The 18,976-nt window shown below is 50.1% G+C and overlaps 1 protein-coding gene across 4 annotated transcripts; it reads left to right on the top strand.

Annotated features, from left to right (window-relative positions):
* The first annotated feature begins 654 nt into the window (after positions 1-654).
* Nfe2l1 (NFE2 like bZIP transcription factor 1) lies at positions 655-13,927 on the top strand. Of its 4 annotated transcripts, none has more exons than XM_045158386.1 (6): positions 655-743; positions 3,237-4,239; positions 8,995-9,210; positions 9,610-9,699; positions 9,923-10,081; positions 10,848-13,927. In XM_045158386.1, exons 2-6 carry the CDS (start codon positions 3,730-3,732, stop codon positions 12,183-12,185), a joined length of 2,313 nt encoding a protein of 770 aa, XP_045014321.1. In that variant the 5' UTR covers positions 655-743; positions 3,237-3,729; the 3' UTR covers positions 12,186-13,927. The 4 variants fall into 4 exon arrangements, with proteins under 4 accessions (XP_045014321.1, XP_045014324.1, XP_045014322.1 ...); XM_045158387.1 differs by lacking the exon at positions 655-743 and adding an exon at positions 1,032-1,150; XM_045158389.1 differs by lacking the exon at positions 9,610-9,699.
* Positions 13,928-18,976: the final 5,049 nt, after the last annotated feature.

Below are 18,976 nucleotides of genomic sequence, written 5' to 3'. Positions count from 1 at the left end.
TTTCCGCCCGACCCTACTCAGTGAGCCAGGCTCATAGGAGGAGGAAATCGAGGGATCGGTTTCTGATGCCAGCACCCAAGATGGCGACACAAACGTCGCCACCACGAGAACCACATGCTCGGGTCTTCGCCTCGGCCGCCTCAGGTCTCACTGGACTTTTGCAAGTCACTGTGGGAAACCCGAAGGGGGGAGGATTTCGCGCTGCGGCGGCAATACTCCCTTCCTTTGCCTACCCTGGGACTTCAGTACTTCGCCACACGATGCAGTGTAAGGCATCAAACCTTTAACACCGCTCGACTCCAACGCGGGGCGAAGGGTGGAGAGGGGAAGGTTTCCAGAAAGTCGGATACTAGGGCCTTCGTTCTCATTGGCGGGTTTACGCCACGGGGCGGTCCTGCACACTCATTGGTCCTTACGGCATGCCAATCTTGAGGAGACGGGTCAAGGGAGAGAATCTGCTTAGCTATTGGATTATCTTCGCGGTCAATCAAAGCGACATCCGGCGACGGCCGGGAATGCATCTTGCTGATTGGAGAAACTGTTTCTGGGGGCGGGCTTACGAGTGTGGTGGAAGGAGGGGGCGGGGAGGGAAGCGGAGGCTGGGAGCTCCAGGCCGGCCGGAGGCGGCGGCGGCGGCGGCGGCGGTGGCGGTGGCGGTGGCGGTGGTGGTGGCGGCGGCGAGGCCGGGACTCGGTGTGAGGCTCTGCTGTGGCGGCAGCGGCGGACTGCGAGATCAGCAGCGGGTATACCGGGCACGTTCCTTTCCGCGGGAAGAGGGGCGCGGCGCAACAGGCCGAGGCTTCAGGGGATGAGGGGCGGCGGGATGAGGAGCAAGGAGGTGCCTGGGTGGAGGCCGTGCGGGACTGTCGTCGCGGTCTCCACCAGCCCCGGGCAGCGAAAGGAGCGCGAGGTCCCCGAAGAAAGCGTGTTCCTCCGGGTGGGCTGGACTGCGGACGGTGGAGGGCTCGAGAAGGCGTGGTGTCGTGAGGCCCGGCTCGGGAGTGGGGTGGGGCCACAGGCACGGAGGGCGGGGTGAGGCTCGCCTGGAAGGGTGGGTCGAGGCCAGCCCGGCCGCACTTGTTCGCCGGCCGTCCCTGAAGCCTGCAAGCTGACAGTGTGGGCATGGCCATTTGGTCCCAGCCGGACTCGGGTATTCGGGGCAAGGGTGGGACCGGTCTCGGGCAGGGCTTCTCCGGCCCTCTTGTCTTTTGACGAACTTTGTCCCCTTTCTTCAACTTTAATTGGCTCTCGGGAGGTTTTGGGAACAAACTGCGTGAGAACAGGCGGGTAGCGAAAGCAGGAATTCAGGGTTGCAATTGTGTTTACCAAATGAAGGTTTGTGTGTGTGTAGATCTCGCTTCCACTTTAGAATGAAGTTGGTAGTCGGTCACAACCGAGGAGGAGAGGGTTATGTTTTGTTTGGCCTGTGAGATTAATAGAAACTCAGAAGTAGAGATGAGAAACACAAAGGCAAATTTACCCTCTCCCCACTTGGCAGCCTGACTTGAGAACTTGGCAGTATCCTTTTGCTTTGGCTCAGAAGGTCATGTGAATGTAGATAAAACCTGCCTGTTCAAATTCTCTATGGCACAGTCTTGTGAATATCTCCACCATCCCTTACTGCTACCCCCACATCATAATGAGGGATTTAATTTTTTATTTCTTTTTTCTGTTTGTTTTGGAACAGGGTTTCACAAAGTTGCGCAGGCTGGCCTCAAACTTGAGATACTAATGCCTCAGTCTCCTGAGTGGCCTGTACCACATTATTATTATTGTTATGGATGATAGGAATTTCAAAATTGGGAAAACGAAAGGCATTTTTGTTTCTTTTTCCTTTTTTTTTTTTTTTTCTGAATTTTTCGAGGTAGGGTCTCACTCTAGCCCAGGCTGACCTGGAATTCAGTATGGAGTCTCAGGGTGGCCTCGAAGTCACAGCATTCCTCCTACCTCTGCCTCCGAGTGCTGGGATTAAAAGCGTGTGCCACCATACCTGGCTTTTTTTTTTTTTTTTTTTACCTTTTTTGAGGCAGGGTTTCACTCTAGTCCAGGCTGACCTGGAACTGTGTTGCTGCAGGCTGGCCTTGAACTCATGGTGATCATCCTACCATAGCCCCCCCACCCCAATTGCTGGTATTAAAAGCATGCACCACTATGCCCAACTAGCATTTTTCTTATTGTGTGTGTGTGTAGTAGTGTTCTGAACATTGTTACTGTGATTCCTCCCCCCCTTACTCTCACCCATTAATAATCTCTCCCTTCTCTTTTGAACTGGAAGGGCCAATGATTGTAGTTGGTTTTCTCTTGAGATGGGAAACCAACTTTCTTTTAAGATAGGAAATGGACTACTGCTAAAATTAGAAGTTGGGTAATGTGCTGTGTGTGGGGGGGTGGTTAGATAAGTAAGGTATTTTGGTGCGTTGGGCATTGTTTGCTTATTCAAAACAAGCGACTTTTGTTTGTTGGTTTGCTTTTTGTTTTTTTTCAAGGTAGGGTCTTACTCTAGGTCAGGCTGACTTGGAATTCACTCTGTAGTTTCAAGGTGGCCTCAAACTCACTGCAGTCCTATCTCTGCCTCCCAAGTGCTGGGATTAAAGGCGTGTGCCACCATACCTGGCCAAAGCAAGCTGCTTTAAAAATATTGGAAATTTAGTATCCAGTTCTTTGTGATCAGGAACTTTTTTTGGTTTTTTGAGGTAGGGTCTTGTTCTAGCCCAGGCTGATCTGGAATTCACTATGTAGTCTCAGGGTGGCCTTGAACTCACAATGACCCTCCTACTTCTGCCTTCCAAGTATTGGGATTAAAGGTGTGTGCCACCATGTTCAGTTACTTAAAAAATTTTTTTTTTAACTATCTCATTTGAGAGAGAGAGAAGAAAAGAGGCAGATAGAGAGTAGATGCATCAAGGCCTCCAGCTGCTGCAAAGGAACTCCAGATACATGTGCCACATTGTGCATCTGGCTTATATGGGTCCTGGGGAATCAAACTTGGGTCCTTTGGCTTTGCAGGCAAGCATCTTAACTGGTAAACCATCTCTCCACAGCCCATGATCAGTAATTTTTATAGTTGATCTGTCCTTAACAGTTTTTTCTTCCTGAGAAAGTGCATGATTTGTTTTTTTCTTTTGTAAAACTGCCCTCTTAATGTGTTTCCTACCTTCTGTGTGAAGGTTCTGATCCTTTGATCATGATGTGCAAGTATGGAATCTTACTTGTTGCTTTTGTGATTCCCATTTCAGGTTTCTTTGGAAACCCCCCTGGTAAGTGTGGAGGAGGCGGGACACCCTGACCCAAGACAAAAGGCCTGTAGCTCCAGCCAAAGAAAATAAACCTTAGGAGGGAGAAGGAAAAAAAAATCCATCAGCTGTTCCTGAGAACAGCCTGCAGTGGAATCTACAGAGAGAACAACTAATGTCAGTAAGGAAGTGACTGTATGTGGACTGTGGAGACAGTAAGTCGCACAGGCTGGGAGAGCCTGGACTGGGTTAGGAACAGTTGTACTTTCAGAGGTGAGGTGTCAAGAAGGGAAAAGTGAATGTGGTCTGGTGTGTGGCCTTGGCTCCACGGGGTGTGCTTTCCTCTGGGGCCATCAGGGAGTTCAGCCCCTGTGTTCTACCAGGGGTGGGGTACAGGGTCTGGCACTGAGCTGGCTGGAGCAGCAGAGCAGTGGCTTTGACTTGTCTTTTGGAAGATTTAAAAACAAAAAAGCATAAACATTCTGGTCCTTCAGCAATGCTTTCTCTGAAGAAATACTTAACGGAAGGACTTCTCCAGTTCACCATTCTGCTGAGTCTGATTGGGGTGCGGGTGGACGTGGATACTTACCTGACCTCACAGCTTCCCCCGCTCCGAGAGATCATCCTGGGGCCCAGCTCTGCCTATACTCAGACCCAGTTCCACAACCTGAGGAATACCTTGGATGGCTATGGTATCCACCCCAAGAGCATAGACCTGGACAATTACTTCACTGCCCGCCGGCTCCTCAGTCAGGTGAGGGCCCTGGACAGGTTCCAGGTGCCCACCACTGAGGTAAATGCCTGGCTGGTTCACCGGGACCCAGAGGGGTCTGTTTCTGGCAGCCAGCCCAGCTCAGGCCTCACCCTCGAGAGTTCCAGTGGCCTCCAAGACGTGACAAGTCCAGACAATGGGGTGCGAGAAAGCGAAACGGAGCAGGGATTCAGTGAAGATTTGGAGGATTTAGGAGCTGTAGCCCCTGCAGTCAGTGGAGACTTGACCAAAGAGGTTAGTGGCCTTGTGGTGGGTGGGTGGGTGGGTCCTGAAGGATGGGGAGGTTCTGAAGGACTGTGGATTCAGTGAAAAACCAGAAAAGTTGCGGGGAGAGGGGTCGGTTTTCAGATACTGTGCTTATGTATTAAAACATGGTGAAAGATTTAGAGGATAAACCAGGTGTGGATTGAATTGTCTTACTGGGGTTGGGGGCTGGGAGCATTTCCATGTCCTGAACAATTGGCCCACCTCTGAATGTACTGTCAGTAGTGGGAGCCTCCTAGAACATACCAGGTTGTTTACTGCTTAGATTTCAGTATGGCTGCAGGACGCCTTAGGTGGGGGAGGGCTCTGTTGTGATGTGCTTTGATGCAGTGTATGTCTGTTGCTAAGACACACATACTGTGTGGCCTCTTGCCTTATAACCCCTCAGCCCCCAATCAAAACATTCATACTCTTAGGTATCCTAAAGTTCTCGGTGTGGGCAGGCTTGTTGTAAGGTTCCAGTATTTCAGCACTCCTGGGCCTGAGCCAAGGGGGAGACCAAGGCTTTCATTCTTTGCTAAAAGCCTATTGCAGGGAGTAGAACAGAAAAGACTGGAAGCTAGAGGAGAACTGTATTCTGCTGCTCAGGTCAGCTTGTACTGAGCTGTTAGAAGTGATATTTAGCTCTAGGCAGAAAGGGATATAGTTCTTGCCTTTAATGATGCAAATGGCTACTGCTGCCCCTACCTCACCTAGGTAGTGAAACTATTTTGATTTTTCCACCAGCCTTAAGAAGCTTAAGGAAAGGCCAACTGCCTTCTGGCCTTTGGGGAAGGAGGAAACTGTATGGCACTAGGCTGGCTTGTTGCAGAGCTTGACCCCTGTGCCTATCACATCAGACCACTTTGTCTTCCCTGCATTATAGCCTGTTTGTGACCTTAGTGTTTGTGTCTTGAGTATTAATGACTGGCCAAGAATATTATATGTTTTAGGTCCATGATCCTCCTTGGGGAGTGATTTTTGCCCCCCCAGGAGATAGACGGCAATATCTGGAGATAGTATGACTTGTCACAAGTGGGGGGGGGGTGATGCTACTGGCATCCATTTGAGGAGGCCAAGGATGCTGTTAAACATGGGAAATAGCACAGGGCAGGACCTAAACCACATGCTATCTGACACCCTCCCCAGTTGCCAGTAGTGCTTAGATCTGGTGGCTAGGAGGTATATACGTATATACATCGTTGTTTATTTTGAGATGAGGTCCCACTAGGTAGCTCTGGATGGCCTGGATCTTGTTATATAGAGTACAGTGGCCTTGGACTTGTGAAGATCCTCTTGCCTCTGCCTCCCAAGGGCTGGGATTACAGGCATGTGTCACCCCACCCAGCTTCGTCATAGGTTTTTGTAGTGCCACTTGGAACATCACCTGTTTTCTGCTTTCCCTTTCTCTGTCCTTCAAATTGGCTCTTGAAGTTTCAGTGACCTGAAGAAATCTGTTCTCAGCTTCTTACCCCTTCTGTCCCAGGTGGCATGGAACAGCTTCTGGGTATCTGTAGGATTAGCTCTGATCCAGTGCTTCAGTGCTTCTGGGACATGGATGTTTGGGATGTAACTGGGTGTGTTGAGGCAGAATGGGCTGGGACTTGGTCTCTGTTTTCCTGTTTTTTGACCTTAAAGAAGGTATGCTTCCCACATGCCTTTGCCGCTCCCTTTGGGAGGCAGGGTGGGTCATTCATGAGGGACCCAGGCCTGAGGGGGGTGGTTATAATGTGTCTAGAACATTTCCTCAGCAACTCGGATAAAAATACCCTACTCCAGAGCATGTGACAGGCACTGCTGGAGCTGGTATTATCCCTGGGGTGGTGGCACTCCCTGCTGCCAGGCCTGTTCGATGGACAGCCATAGCTTAGGCCCTTGTCAGGGATAGGATTCCCCTCCAGGTTGGCTCCTTGCCCAGAGCAAGGGGTGTCCTGTTTACAGTTCTTCTCAGGCTAGAAGCAGTGTGACTAGAGGGAGAACATACTGTCTCTCTGAACCTGACCTCTGGCTCTGGGGGAGCAGTAAGGAAGAGAAAGCTAAATTTCCTTTGAGAAGCCATTCCAGGGAGTCAGAGGTATGCTGTCTGCCACGTGTGGTTGGTCAGTCTGTCTGTGTGTCTTTCTCCCCTTCTCTGTTCTCTCTCAGAAGAGATGCTAGCCAGGGGTCAGGCACAAAAATGCTCTTATCTCCCCTTCCCACCCCGTGCTTTCTACCCTGACACCAGGAAATGTTCTTTTAAAAAGCGGAGGTGAACGGGGAGTGGGAAGTATATTTAAGTATTGGACTTCTGAGTTGTGTGTCTGCTAGTAGGGGTTCGGTCTGGCTGACATGCTCCACGTGCTCAAAAATGGCTTTCCCCTTCCCTCTAGTCTGGCCTGTTTTAGGGTGACAAAGCTCCTGGCTTTTTTTTTCTTTTTGGCTTGGGTGTCCTGGGTTCCTGCCCAGCCTGGCTTGTGATCTCTGGCCTTGAGGACTGGCCACAGTCTTACTAAGGAGTGGGAACACTCCTTCCACTTCCCAGCAAAGAATTTAAGATTCCCAGTTGAAGCTTCTGGAGGAGTGTCCCCAGTCCCGAGTGGGCTGGAGAAACAAGATGCGACAGCTGGGAGGAGAGAGAGAGCGCACCCCTTCCCCCAGGGCGCTCTACTGCGCCACCCCAGCTGACTGACTGGGCTGGGTGGGGCTGCCCGCCCCTGGGTGCATCTCCTCAAGGAGACGGAGGCGGCCCAGGGATGGGCTGGCTCTTTGCGGCAGCTTCTCCAGCTGCCCTGGTGCAGAGATTGGCTCCTTTCTGCAGCTAGGTAACAGGCGGTGGGAGGGGATTGGCTCCTTCCGCATCTCCAGCGGAGACTTGGGGGAGGAGATTGGCTCCCAGCGCAGCCTAGGTAACGACAGTGGGAGGGGATTGGCTCTTTCCGCAGCCCAGCTACTGACCTGGGGGAGGGGATTGGCTCTCCGCAGCCTCAGCAGTGACCTGCGGGTGGGAGGGGGAGGGGATTGGCTCCTTGCTGCAGCCTAGGTAACAAGTTTGGGGGGCGTGGGGAGGGGGAGAGGGAGGAGCGGGAGAATAGGCCCAGGAGGGATCTTGCTTTCCTCTGCAGCGTGAGCACGGAGCATGGGGTGGGAGTCCCATCTCACTGCAGCCTCTGCGGTGAGCTCAGGGTGGGGGCTGCCGGGCGCCTGAGTGGAACTGGGGTTGTGAGGTGGGAGGGGGCTGCTCCAGGATGGATGAAGGGGGCTGGGCTGGGCCGCCCAGGCAGCAGCACGGGCGGGGCACCTTCCTCGGGCCCCTCGGAGCTAGTAAGGGGCCACCCTTCCAGCCTGGTGTGCTCCCTGCAAGCCAAGAGCTCCTTGCAGCCCCCTGCCCGGCTTCCCGGCTCTGGCTGCCTTGGGGCTCCTCTCACAGACCATGACCCGCCTGGACCGCAGCTCTCACACTGGTGGGGGCCATGCCAAAGACAGCGGGCCCCTTAACTCTTTGCTGGCTGGTCACCGGGTCGCCCAGTCCCCCTCTGCTCCTGGGTCCAGGGCTTCTGCTCAGGTTGGTGTATGATGGGAGACTTAAGGGAAATGTAACATGTGGGAGGTCTTAGGGCATCTTAGGATGGGATGGGTTATGATGGGAAACTAGAGTGGTGGGTTTGGTCCAAAGATACTGATCATTGCAAAGTGTGTGTGTGCTTTTTAATTCCTGAATGGAAGGCAGCACTTTAGTCCCTTCAGGCTTGTAGGGAGGGCTTGGCTAAAGGGAGGGGCATATATATAGGAAGCCCAAATGGCTCTATTGGGGTTCTATGCTGGCAGCAGGGTGGGGGTGGCATTTGGTGCAGGAACTGTCCAAGAGCCTTGGGGCAGAGCCGGAGGGAAGCATTTTAATGTCCAAGGTGGCAGTCGCAGCTCAGCAATGATGGGGGTTATGTCCTTGAGTGGATTAACTGATGGGGAGCTGGTGAGTCCTGGGGTGTGGTAAGGGCCAGAGGAAGAGCACTGGGATGGGGTACCCAGTAGGGATCATCTGACTGCTGAGTCTCTGCTCCCTGGGGCCTGAAGCAGCTTGCTATGGTGAGCTGAGATGGGAATCTGACAGGCACGGGTCTTGAGGGGAGACTGGTCTTCAATAGTTGTCGGGTGTTCAAGCTTACTCCTGCTGTCAGCCAGTGAAAGGGGAATGGCTGTAGGAAGGGCTGGAGACAGCCCATCCTTGTCATTGGTTGCATCAGGTGGTTGGAAATGCAGGGATTTTCCTCTCCAGGCCACCCCACCCCTTTATGCAAATACAGTGGCACCACAGGCTGATGCAAGCCTGGCCACTGCTAAGCAATTCCTCACAACCATTTGCCCTTGTTTGCCATGGCCAGCCCCTGACAGGCCATGTTTCTAAAGTCTCCCATTCCCAAAATGAGAGGTGTCTCTTGCTTCCTCCTCCTCCTCTTCCTTAAGTAGGAGTGAGGGTTAGCCCTGCCCTTTGGCCTGGGTGTGTCTGGCATGCCAAACCTGCAGACCTGTGAGGTGCTAGTTATGATTGAGGCTTTTGCTAATGGCTGTATGTGTAGTTGGGGAAATGGGGGCTGAAATGGATGAATGAAGCCTTGCTAGTACACAGGAACCTGCAAGTAAAGGCTGGCAGGCTTAGTACTGGGTGGGGTTCTAGGCCTAATGGGAATGTCACTGAGAGGCAGGACAGGGAAGCCTTCTCCCCGGGAGTGGGGGTATTTGAGAGCTAAAGCCTTCCTGTCTGTCTTTTAGGATATAGATCTGATTGACATCCTTTGGCGGCAGGATATTGATCTGGGGGCTGGGCGTGAGGTTTTTGACTACAGTCATCGCCAGAAGGAGCAGGATGTGGATAAAGAGCTGCAAGATGGAGGAGAGCAAGAGGACACCTGGGCAGGCGAGGGCGCGGAAGCTCTGGCCCGAGACCTGCTAGTGGACGGAGAGACTGGGGAGAGCTTCCCTGCACAGGTACTGCCACCTCAGCCACTGCCTTATCTGCTCTTCCCACTTCCCCAGTTTCACCAGGCTGTAGTTCTTCCAGAAACTTCCTCTAGAGAAGGAGGGTTGTGCCTTTTGAGTGGACCTGAATTGTCTTTTAGCCTGGAGTCTAAAGTCATAGTGGCTGGACTATGGAAAAGGTTAGAGGATGGGGCAGCAGCCTTGCAGCATACCTCAAAGGAGGAAGGGCATATTGCGTGGCATCTTCTTGTATTAGAATTCCTCTCCCTTCTGTTGTCTCTGAAGTATGGGACGCAGGCCCACCATTAGCTGGAATGGGAGGGACACTGTAGTGGTTCTGGGGAAGACGTGTCAGCCCCAGTTAGCTAGGGCCCCAGGGCAGCCAGACTTACGTTGCTGTTGCCACAGGTGCCTGGTGGGGAGGACCAGACGGCCCTGTCCCTGGAAGAGTGCCTTAGGCTGCTGGAGGCCTCCTGCCCCTTTGGGGAGAATGCTGAGGTGAGCAGGACCAGAGAGTCTACTGAGCAGGCAGGGCAGCCAGCACAATGTCCATTCCTCCATGGCTGGCTGCAGGTCCAGTTCTTGGTTCTGGCCTTTGCTTGGCTGTTGGGGGATAAATGAGTTCAGAGGAAGGAAGAAACAGGAAGCCAAGTGGTAGTTACTGGGAGGAAAGCAGAAGGTGGTCTTCCTCCCTCTGTTGAAGCTTTTTGTCCTGCCCTAGTTCCGAGCAAACGTTGCCAGTATCACAGAAGCAGTGCCTAGTGAGAACGAGTCCCCAGCCCTTGAGAACAGCCTCTTCTCACCTCTCCTGACGGGAACAGAGTCACCATTTGATTTGGAACAGCAGTGGCAAGATCTCATGTCCATCATGGAAATGCAGGTAGGGTTGTCACAACAGTATAGCCTGTGGGGTTCTGCGTAGGATGTCCCAGCATGCATTCATATTCACCTCTAGGGAGATGGTAACACTCTGGCTGGTCAGTAGGAAAGTGGAGTCACTGCAAGGTAACTTGAGGTGTCTCCTTGGGACTGAAAGGGGTGGAGTCAATATGGTTGGATTAAAACCCAGTCTTTTGAACCAGGACCTTCTTTTCCTTTAGACAGATCGTCACTTGGTTGACATTCACCCACATAGTGGTTTATAACCACCATCGTCTCTTGTTGCCTTTCAGTCATCTAGCTGGACTTTGTTGTTACTTTTTTGTAGTACTAGGGATTGAACCCAGGGCACACACTAGGCAAGTGCTCTATCAGTGAGCTGTGCTCTCAGCCCCCAGTGTTAAACATGGGCACTGGAAGGTCAGAAATGTCAGGTGGTAACGCTTGTTTGTGGTCACACAGCAAGTTGTGCAGCCCAGTTTCCTCTTAGATACGGAGATGTTCCCTGTGCAGACTCCGTCTCCAAGATTGGAGAGTATAGCCATACGTTACCAGGAGCTGGTCAGTCCTGCATTGGGGTGAAGCCCATAGTAACAAACCACCTGTGCCAGGCCTAGTGGTTGAAGCAGAGCTAGGGGCTGATGCTGGGTTTTACTGTCCATTCTGTGGTTCTTGTGCCCAGTCATCTGAACTTCAGCTGGGGGCCTGCCAGGTGTGAGTCCAAAAAGTCTGCTTCTGCTGAACACTGGTGCTCTTTTCCCTTCCAGGCCATGGAAGTGAATACATCAGCAAGTGAAATTCTGTACAATGCCCCTCCTGGAGACCCTCTGAGCACCAACTACAGCCTTGCCCCCAACACTCCCATCAATCAGAATGTCAGCCTGCATCAGGCATCTCTGGGGGGCTGCAGCCAGGACTTCTCACTCTTCAGCTCTGAGGTAGAGAACCTGCCTGTAGCCAGCAGCTCCACACTGCTTCCACTTGTCCCCAGCAACTCTACCAGCCTCAACTCCACCTTTGGCTCTACCAACTTGGCAGGGCTTTTCTTTCCACCCCAGCTCAATGGTACAGCCAATGACACAGCAGGCCCTGAGCTGCCTGACCCTCTGGGGGGTCTGTTAGATGAAGCTATGCTGGATGAGATCAGCCTTATGGACCTGGCCATTGAGGAGGGCTTCAACCCTGTGCAGGCTTCCCAGCTTGAGGAGGAGTTCGACTCGGACTCAGGCCTCTCCTTGGACTCCAGCCATAGCCCTTCCTCCCTGAGCAGCTCTGAAGGCAGCTCTTCCTCCTCCTCGTCTTCATCATCTTCTGCTTCCTCCTCTGCTTCTTCCTCCTTTTCTGAGGAAGGTGCAGTTGGTTATAGCTCTGACTCGGAGACTCTAGATCTGGAAGAAGCTGAGGGGGCAGTGGGCTACCAGCCAGAGTATTCCAAGTTCTGTCGCATGAGCTACCAGGATCCTTCTCAGCTCTCTTGCCTGCCCTACTTGGAGCATGTGGGCCATAATCACACATATAACATGGCACCCAGTGCCCTTGACTCTGCTGACCTGCCACCACCCAGCACTCTCAAGAAAAGTAGCAAGGAGAAGCAGGCTGACTTCCTGGACAAGCAGATGAGCCGGGATGAGCACCGAGCCCGCGCCATGAAGATCCCATTTACTAATGACAAAATCATTAACTTACCTGTGGAAGAATTCAATGAGCTGCTGTCCAAATACCAACTGAGTGAGGCCCAGCTGAGCCTCATCCGGGACATCCGACGCAGAGGCAAAAACAAGATGGCTGCACAGAACTGCCGCAAGCGCAAGCTGGACACCATTCTGAATCTGGAGCGCGATGTGGAGGACCTTCAGCGTGATAAGGCCCGATTGCTTCGAGAAAAGGTGGAATTCCTGCGGTCACTGCGGCAGATGAAGCAGAAGGTACAGAGCTTATACCAGGAGGTGTTTGGGCGACTGCGTGATGAGAATGGGCGGCCCTACTCACCTAGTCAGTATGCGCTCCAGTATGCCGGGGACGGCAGTGTCCTCCTCATTCCTCGCACGATGGCTGACCAGCAGGTCCGGCGACAGGAGAGGAAGCCAAAGGACCGGAGGAAGTGAGCCTGGGGAGGCAAGGGGTGGACGCTCACTAAGACTAAACTGGAGAAGGGCTGGGCCTGGACCTAACCATGGGGACTCAAATGCCTTCTTATCCAATATATCTTCTCAGATGGGATGACTGCGGGTCAGTGCACAGGAAGAGGTGGGCGCGGGCGCTGTCTGGCTCAACTTCCCCACTAGGGGTGGGTGGAAGTGTCCAGATCATTTATTTGAGTAGCTGGGGTCCCCAGTCCCCCTTTCTCATGAGGGAAGGGTAGTGCTGGTGTTGCTGGAGGTAGAGGAGCTATATGGAGTGAAGGGTGATGAAGACGAAGAGAGATTTGTAAGAGGAGAGGAAGTGATGGGAAGTCTCATTACTGGAAGGAAGAAAGGACCCCCCCCCCAAAAAAAAAAACAAAAAACATTCAAAGCAGTCAGAAAATCAAAGGGAAGGTGAAGGTGGGCCTTAGCCAGGATTCCAGGCCCCAGGTGTGACTCCAGTGGACCTAGGTAGTTACTGGTGTGATAGAATCAGGGAGGGCTTTGTAACTGTGTTCCTTGTACTTTGCATCCCTTAAGGGAAAGGAGCTCCTGTAATGTTTCAGTTACTGAAATGGGAATCTGTGGGGACCCAGCACTGACTCTTCAGGCCAGAGAGCAAGGGTACAGAAAAGAATGAGGCCTGTGTTACAGCAGCCCTAACACCAAGCATGTCACTCAACTGCTCTGCCACTGCCACCACCCTCCAGGCTCTAGCCACCCTTAAGCTGAGGCCCCCAATGTCCCCATCAGAGCCTGCATGGAAATGCTGTACTCTTCCCCCTACCCCCTAGTTTGTGGTCCCCACCCTCACAGGCTGCTTGTAGCTCTTGGGAGTGGGGTGCTGCACTGGCAGTGCTCGACTGGGTCCGCAGCTTCCTCTGCAGAGGCTAAACAGGGCCATGCTGTGGAGGGAGCAGCCAACACAGCCACCTCAGGCAGTGTTCAGCACAACACTGGGGATGAGTCTTCCTCAGGCCTCTCTACCAACACCTGGGCTTGTAACTGGGGGGAAAAACCTACAAACCCCAGCAACAAAAAACTAGTCCTCTTAGAATTTCTTGCGCTTTCTTTATTTTTTTGTTTGTTTGTTTTTAGGGCTTGTGCCCTGTTTCACTTATAGGGTCTAGAATGCTTGTGTTGAGTAAAAGGAGATGCCCCAATATTCAAAGCTGCTAAATGTTCTCTTTGCCATAAAGACTCCGTGTAACTGTGTGAACACTTGGGATTTTTCTCCTCTGTCTTGAGGTCTTATCTGCTTCATTTTTGGGTTTCTTTCTGGGAGAATGAGAGGTGTATGTAATGTGTGTTGTCCCCTCCCCCCAGCCTTAGGCAGCTTCTTCACAGTCCCAGTTCAGCCTGGGCTTCTGGAGGACAGCCTGGGGAGGCAGAGAGGGGAGCACCAAGGTGGCCAGATGAGATGGTTCCAGGACCACAGTGTCTTTATTTGTAACTTTGCCACTGATGCCCCTACCCCTGTCCAGCTCTGGAGTACTATCTGGCCCAGACTAGGAGTGAGTTGGGGGGAAGAAGCACTGATTCTCCTCCCTTTGGGGGAGGGGTTTCCTAACTGAGCAGTAGGGATAGAAGTGTGAGCCTGGAAGTGCTTTTTATAAATTATTTTCCTTGTAGATTTTATTTTTAATTTATCTCTATGACCTGCCAGGGAGAGGAGAGAAAAAGATGCTGTGAGCACATGACAAAATAAAATAAAATAAAATGGATGATTCAGCTCAAGTGCAATTTTTCCCCACTTTGAATTCAAAATGAGAGTAAAGGAAGCAGGCCCTGTCGGGGGAGGATTGTCCATTGTGTGGCAAAGGCAGAGTTCCAGTGGGAAGGTGGGTGGAGAGCTTGGGAGGCTGACAAAGGGAAGTTTAAAAGCCAAAGAAGAAAACTCTTGGATACTGCATTGAGCTTCTCAGGCAGGGTGGTGTGAACCTCTTCGCAGTCTGCCTGTTTGGACCCTCTGAAGAAGGAATCTGAAGTATTGACTTTCCATTTCTTGAAGAACTAGATTAAGTGGAATTGATGTCAACTAGCCCTTTACTGTCCAACTGCTACAAACTGCATTTGTAAGTTTTACAGTGCCATTTTTTTCCTCTAGAACCCCACTTGCTACAGGTGCTGAACACTGGACTGTAGTTATGACTGAAAACCTCAGAAATTCTTAGGAGTTGCTAATGATAACAAGTCCTGCATTGTAACCAAAGCAGGGCCCCAGGACTTAAGACATGCTAGAAGTATATCCCCCAAGTCCCAAGTGACTAGACTGTCTTCTCTCAACAAACCTGCTTTAGTACCCAGCTTGTGAAGAACTAGAAAGCTTTAAGACTCCACTTGGTGGAGGATGAAACCTGAACCTGAAGGCCGGTGTGTACTGAGGTGTGAAGTAGAACTCAACGTTGCTTGCTTTGTTGTGTTTTTCAAGGTAGGGTCTCAGTCTAGCCCAGGCTGATCTGGAATTACTATATAGTCTCATACTGGCCTCAAACTTGCAGCAGTCCTACTTCTGCCTTTCGAGTGCTGGGATTAAAGGTTGCACCATGCCTGGCCTCTTAAAATATTAATATATATATTAATATTTTAAAAATATATTTATTATAATGGGCATATCAGGTATTCTTCCTGTTGCAGGTGAACTCCAGATTTCTGCACCACTTTGTGCATCTGACCTTACATGGGAATTGAACCTGGACTTCCAGACTTTGCAAGCAAGCACTTTTAATCCCTGAGCCCCTCCCTAGCCCCTGAGAGTTAAAAAAAATATATATGTGGAAGGGTAAACTTGAGTTATTTAATGTAGTTCTATTTTTAAGATGCTGGAGATGGGATGCAAGTCCTCAAACATGTCACTGAGCTACATCCCCAGGCTGTATGTTTTTGAGATAGTCTAATAGTGTAATCCAAGCTGGTCTAGAGTTCAATATATAGTTTAGGCTGGGATTTGTGGTAATCCTGTCTCAGCCTCCTAAATGCTAGCTTTACGGGTGTGATTAACCCATACCTGGTTTGTATTGTTTCTCTCACGTGCGTCTGAGTATACTTAAAAATTTTTATTATGAATTGGCATGCCAGAGCCTCTAGTCACTGTAGTCATACTCCAGAGGAGTGTGCCATCTTGTGTGTATATGCAGTGTATATGTGTGCTTTATGCATTATCTAGTGCTTCTGGTTTACATGGGTTCTTGGGGACTGAACCTGGATAATTGGGCTTCTCAGGCAAGAGTCTTAACCTCTAAGCGCTCTCTCCTGCCTGAGTATGCTTTTGTAACTTTCCCTCTGTTCCCTAGAGATGGTAAGATTGATCATGTGATTACCTGCGGAGGGGTTAGTTAGCAGTGCTGTGGGTCTGACTTCTAAAGGTTCGGTGCTGAGTGGTGAGGTGAGCAGGCCTAATTTTGGTTACATCTCTATAGGGTGAGTGTAGGAAAGCTTGCTTTGTCTTCAGCAGTTTGGAAGCCTGATTCAAAATGATTTTTCCATAGATCTTACTCTGTAATCCCAGCATTTGGGAGGCCGAGGCAGGAAGACAAGTTTGAGACCTTGTCAGTTTAAGAGTTGGTGTCTTTGAAAAAAGTCGGCCTCATTGTTGCTGTTACAACTCCCACCTAAACCAGACTGTTGTGCTTTTTAGCTTGCCTGTTGACTAGAATAGTAAGAGCCTTATAGAAATGATACTATCCCACTAACCTCAAGATTCCTGCTTTATCCTGCCAGCAGTCCAAAAGAAGCAACTTCAAAATTTCAGACTAAATGAGATAGTTTAAGGAACTACCTGGTGCTCAGGTAGCAAGAAACAAGTTTTTATTGGGGGGGAGGTGGGGATTGAGGTAGGGTCTTGCTCCAGGCAGGTGAAATTTTTTTTTGTTTCTTTTTTCGAGGTAGGGTCTCACTCTAGCCCAGGCTGACCTGGAATTCATTATGGAGTCTCAGGGTGGCCTTGAACTCATGGCGATCCTCCTACCTCTGCTGGGATTAAAGGCGTGCGCCACCACACTCGACAATTTTTTTTTTTTTTTTTTTGAGTTAGGGTCTCACTCTAGCCCAGGATGATTTGGAACTCACTTTGTAGCTTAAGATGATCTTGAACTCTCAGTGATCCTAATACTTGGCCTCCTAAGTGCTGGGATTAAAGGTGTATACCATAGCTGGCATTTTTGTTTGTGAGACAGTTTGGCTATGTAGTCTAGGTTGGCCTCAAACTCAGCAGTCATCCTGTCTCATGAAGGCTGGGATGATTACAAACAAGTGTGCACTCCTTTGCTAGATCTGGTGTAAAAATTCTAGCAGAATGCATATACCTAACTGTGAAGGAGTGGTTGGTTAAGCCTTGTTCTCATTTCATAGATGGATTCAGTTAGAAGACTCCTCAAACTGACCTTTGCATCTTTCTCCTCAGAAAAGTGACAAGGACATTTTGGGACACCCCCCCCACCATGGATACCTGTGAAACTGAACAGTATGAGCTGCTTTGAAAGCCAGTCTCCTGAATTAGTTGAAAAGAGTCTAGTGTACAAGTTTGTCTCTCCAGGATGAGAACATAAATCTTGCTAGTTTTTAAAACTTTTTGTTTGTTTTTCAAGGTAGGGTCTCTCACTCTAGCCCAGGCTGACCTGGAGTTCATTATGTAGCCTCAGTCTGACCTTGAACTCATGGTGATCCTCCTCTGCCTCCCAAGTGCTGGTATTAAAGGCATGCGCCACCATGCCTGGCTTAAACTAATTTTTGTTGCTTTTTATAGACGTTTTCTTTTTCTTTATTTGAGACAGAGAATGGGCATGTCAGGGCCTCTAGCTACTGTAAACAAACTCCAGATGCATGTGCCACCATGTGCATCTGTCTTACATGAGTACTAAGGAATCAAACATGGACCCTTAGCCTTTGCAGGCAAGCGTTTCAACTGTTGAGCCATCTCACCATCCCCAGGCTAGTCTGAAATTCATGATGATTCTCTTGCTTTAGCTGTAGGACATTGTGACTGCTGGAATTACAAGTGTGTGCCTTTTTTTTTTTTTCTTTTCCTCTTCCTTTTTTCAAGGCAGGGTCACTCTAGCCCAGGCTGACCTGGTATTTACTATGTAATATCAGGGTAGCCTTGAACTCATGGTGATCCTCCTACCTCTGCCTTCCAAGTGCTGGGATTAAAGACGTGTGGCACTGTGCCCAGCCAGGTGCCGTAAAAAAATTTTTTTTAATTAGCTAGGCGTAATAGCTGGGTAGGAGGATCATTGTGAGTTCGATGCCAGTATTAGATTACATAGTGAATTGCAGGTCAACCTGGACTAGAGCAAGATCCTACCTCAAAAAAAGCAAAAACAGAATTACTTGTTTGCAAGCAGAGAGAGCAGAGAAACATAATGAGCATGCCAGGTCCTCTGGCTGCCATAAATTAACTCCAGATGCATGTGCCATTTTGTGTATTTGGCTTTACATGGGTACTGGCTTCGGAGGCAAGTGCCTATACAGCTGAGCCATCTCTCCAGCCCTGTGGATGTCTTCTAGAGAAAGTATGTCATGTACCCCAGGCTGGTCTCTAGGATGAACTTCTGATCCTCCTGCCTCAACCTCTGAGATAAGTGTTTCGCCATGCCAGGTTTATTAGGTGCTAGGGATCTATTCCAGGTCTTCCTTGTGCATGCTAGGCAAGCACTCTACCAGTTAAGTTATATTCCTAGCCCAAAACCTTTTTTTTTTTTATAGGTAGGGTTGCACTCTAGCCCAGGTTGACCAGCAATTTATTACGTAGTCTCAGGGTGGCCTTAAATTCAACATTGATCCTCCTACCCCTGCCCCTTGTTTTAAATATTTTATTTCTTACTTACTTGAGAGGGTGAGAGAATGGGCACACCAGGGCCTTTAGCCACTGTAAATGAACTCCACTTTGTGCATCTGGTTTATGTGGGTACTGGGGAATTGAACCTGGGTCCTTAGGCTTTGCAGGCAAGCACCTTAACCGCTAAACCATCTCTCCAGCCCTTGCATTTTGTTTTAAACACAAATTAAGGTGGGTATGGTGGTGCTAGCCTTTGATCCCGGCACTCGGAAGACAGAGGTAGGAAGATCGCTGAGTTTGATGGCACCCTAAGACTACATAGTGAATTCTAGGTCAGCTTGGGCTAGAGCAAGATTCTATCTCAAAAAAACAAGAGGAAAAAAACTAAACAAAGTTTGAAACAGCTAACTCTTAACACTTCTCACCCAGGGGCTGAAGTAATAAAATTGAAAACAGGGCTGCTGTCCCAGAGCCAGACCTCAGAATTACTTAGCTTGACTTTAGGCTATCCAAACAAACGGGAGGGATTAATCAAACTAAGATTTAAAAATCTGGGCTGGAAGCCAGGTGTTGTGGTGCACTTGGGAGGCAGAGGCAGGAGGATTGTTGTGAGTTTGAGGCTACCCTGAGACTATGTAGCGAATTATAGGTCAGCCTGGGTAGAGCAACAAAAAAAAAATCAGGCTGGAGAGCTTAGTGGTGGTTTGTCTGCAAAGCCAAAGGACTCCAGTTTGATCCCCCAGGACCCGCGTAAACCAGATTCACAAGGGGGCACATGCGTCTGGAGTTTGTCTGCAGTAGCTGGAGGTCCTGTTGTACCCATTTTATCTCTGAAAATACACATTTTTTTCCCATAAAATACAGTTTTAAAAAAAGATTTAGCCAGGCATGGTGGTACATGCCTTTAATTCCGGCACTCTGGAGGCAGAAGTAGGAGGAGGGCCATGAGTTTGAGGCCATCCTGAGATTACATAGTGAATTGCAGGATAGCCTGAAC

Source organism: Jaculus jaculus, chromosome 9 (assembly GCF_020740685.1).
Source record: "Jaculus jaculus isolate mJacJac1 chromosome 9, mJacJac1.mat.Y.cur, whole genome shotgun sequence".
Taxonomy (NCBI): Eukaryota; Metazoa; Chordata; class Mammalia; order Rodentia; family Dipodidae; genus Jaculus; species Jaculus jaculus.
Note: the sequence above shows the minus strand (reverse complement) of the source record. Positions and strands in the feature narration are given on the sequence as shown.

What these genes read in the sequence shown, in the direction of transcription:
- Nfe2l1 (XM_045158386.1), top strand. Translation starts at nt 3,730, where the DNA reads ATGCTTTCTCTGAAGAAATACTTAACGGAAGGACTTCTCCAGTTCACC. An exon ending in CCTTTGGGGAGAATGCTGAG is followed by an intron (nt 9,700 to 9,922) that starts GTGAGCAGGACC and finishes GTCCTGCCCTAG; the next exon opens with TTCCGAGCAAACGTTGCCAG. An exon ending in TGTCCATCATGGAAATGCAG is followed by an intron (nt 10,082 to 10,847) that starts GTAGGGTTGTCA and finishes TTTCCCTTCCAG; the next exon opens with GCCATGGAAGTGAATACATC.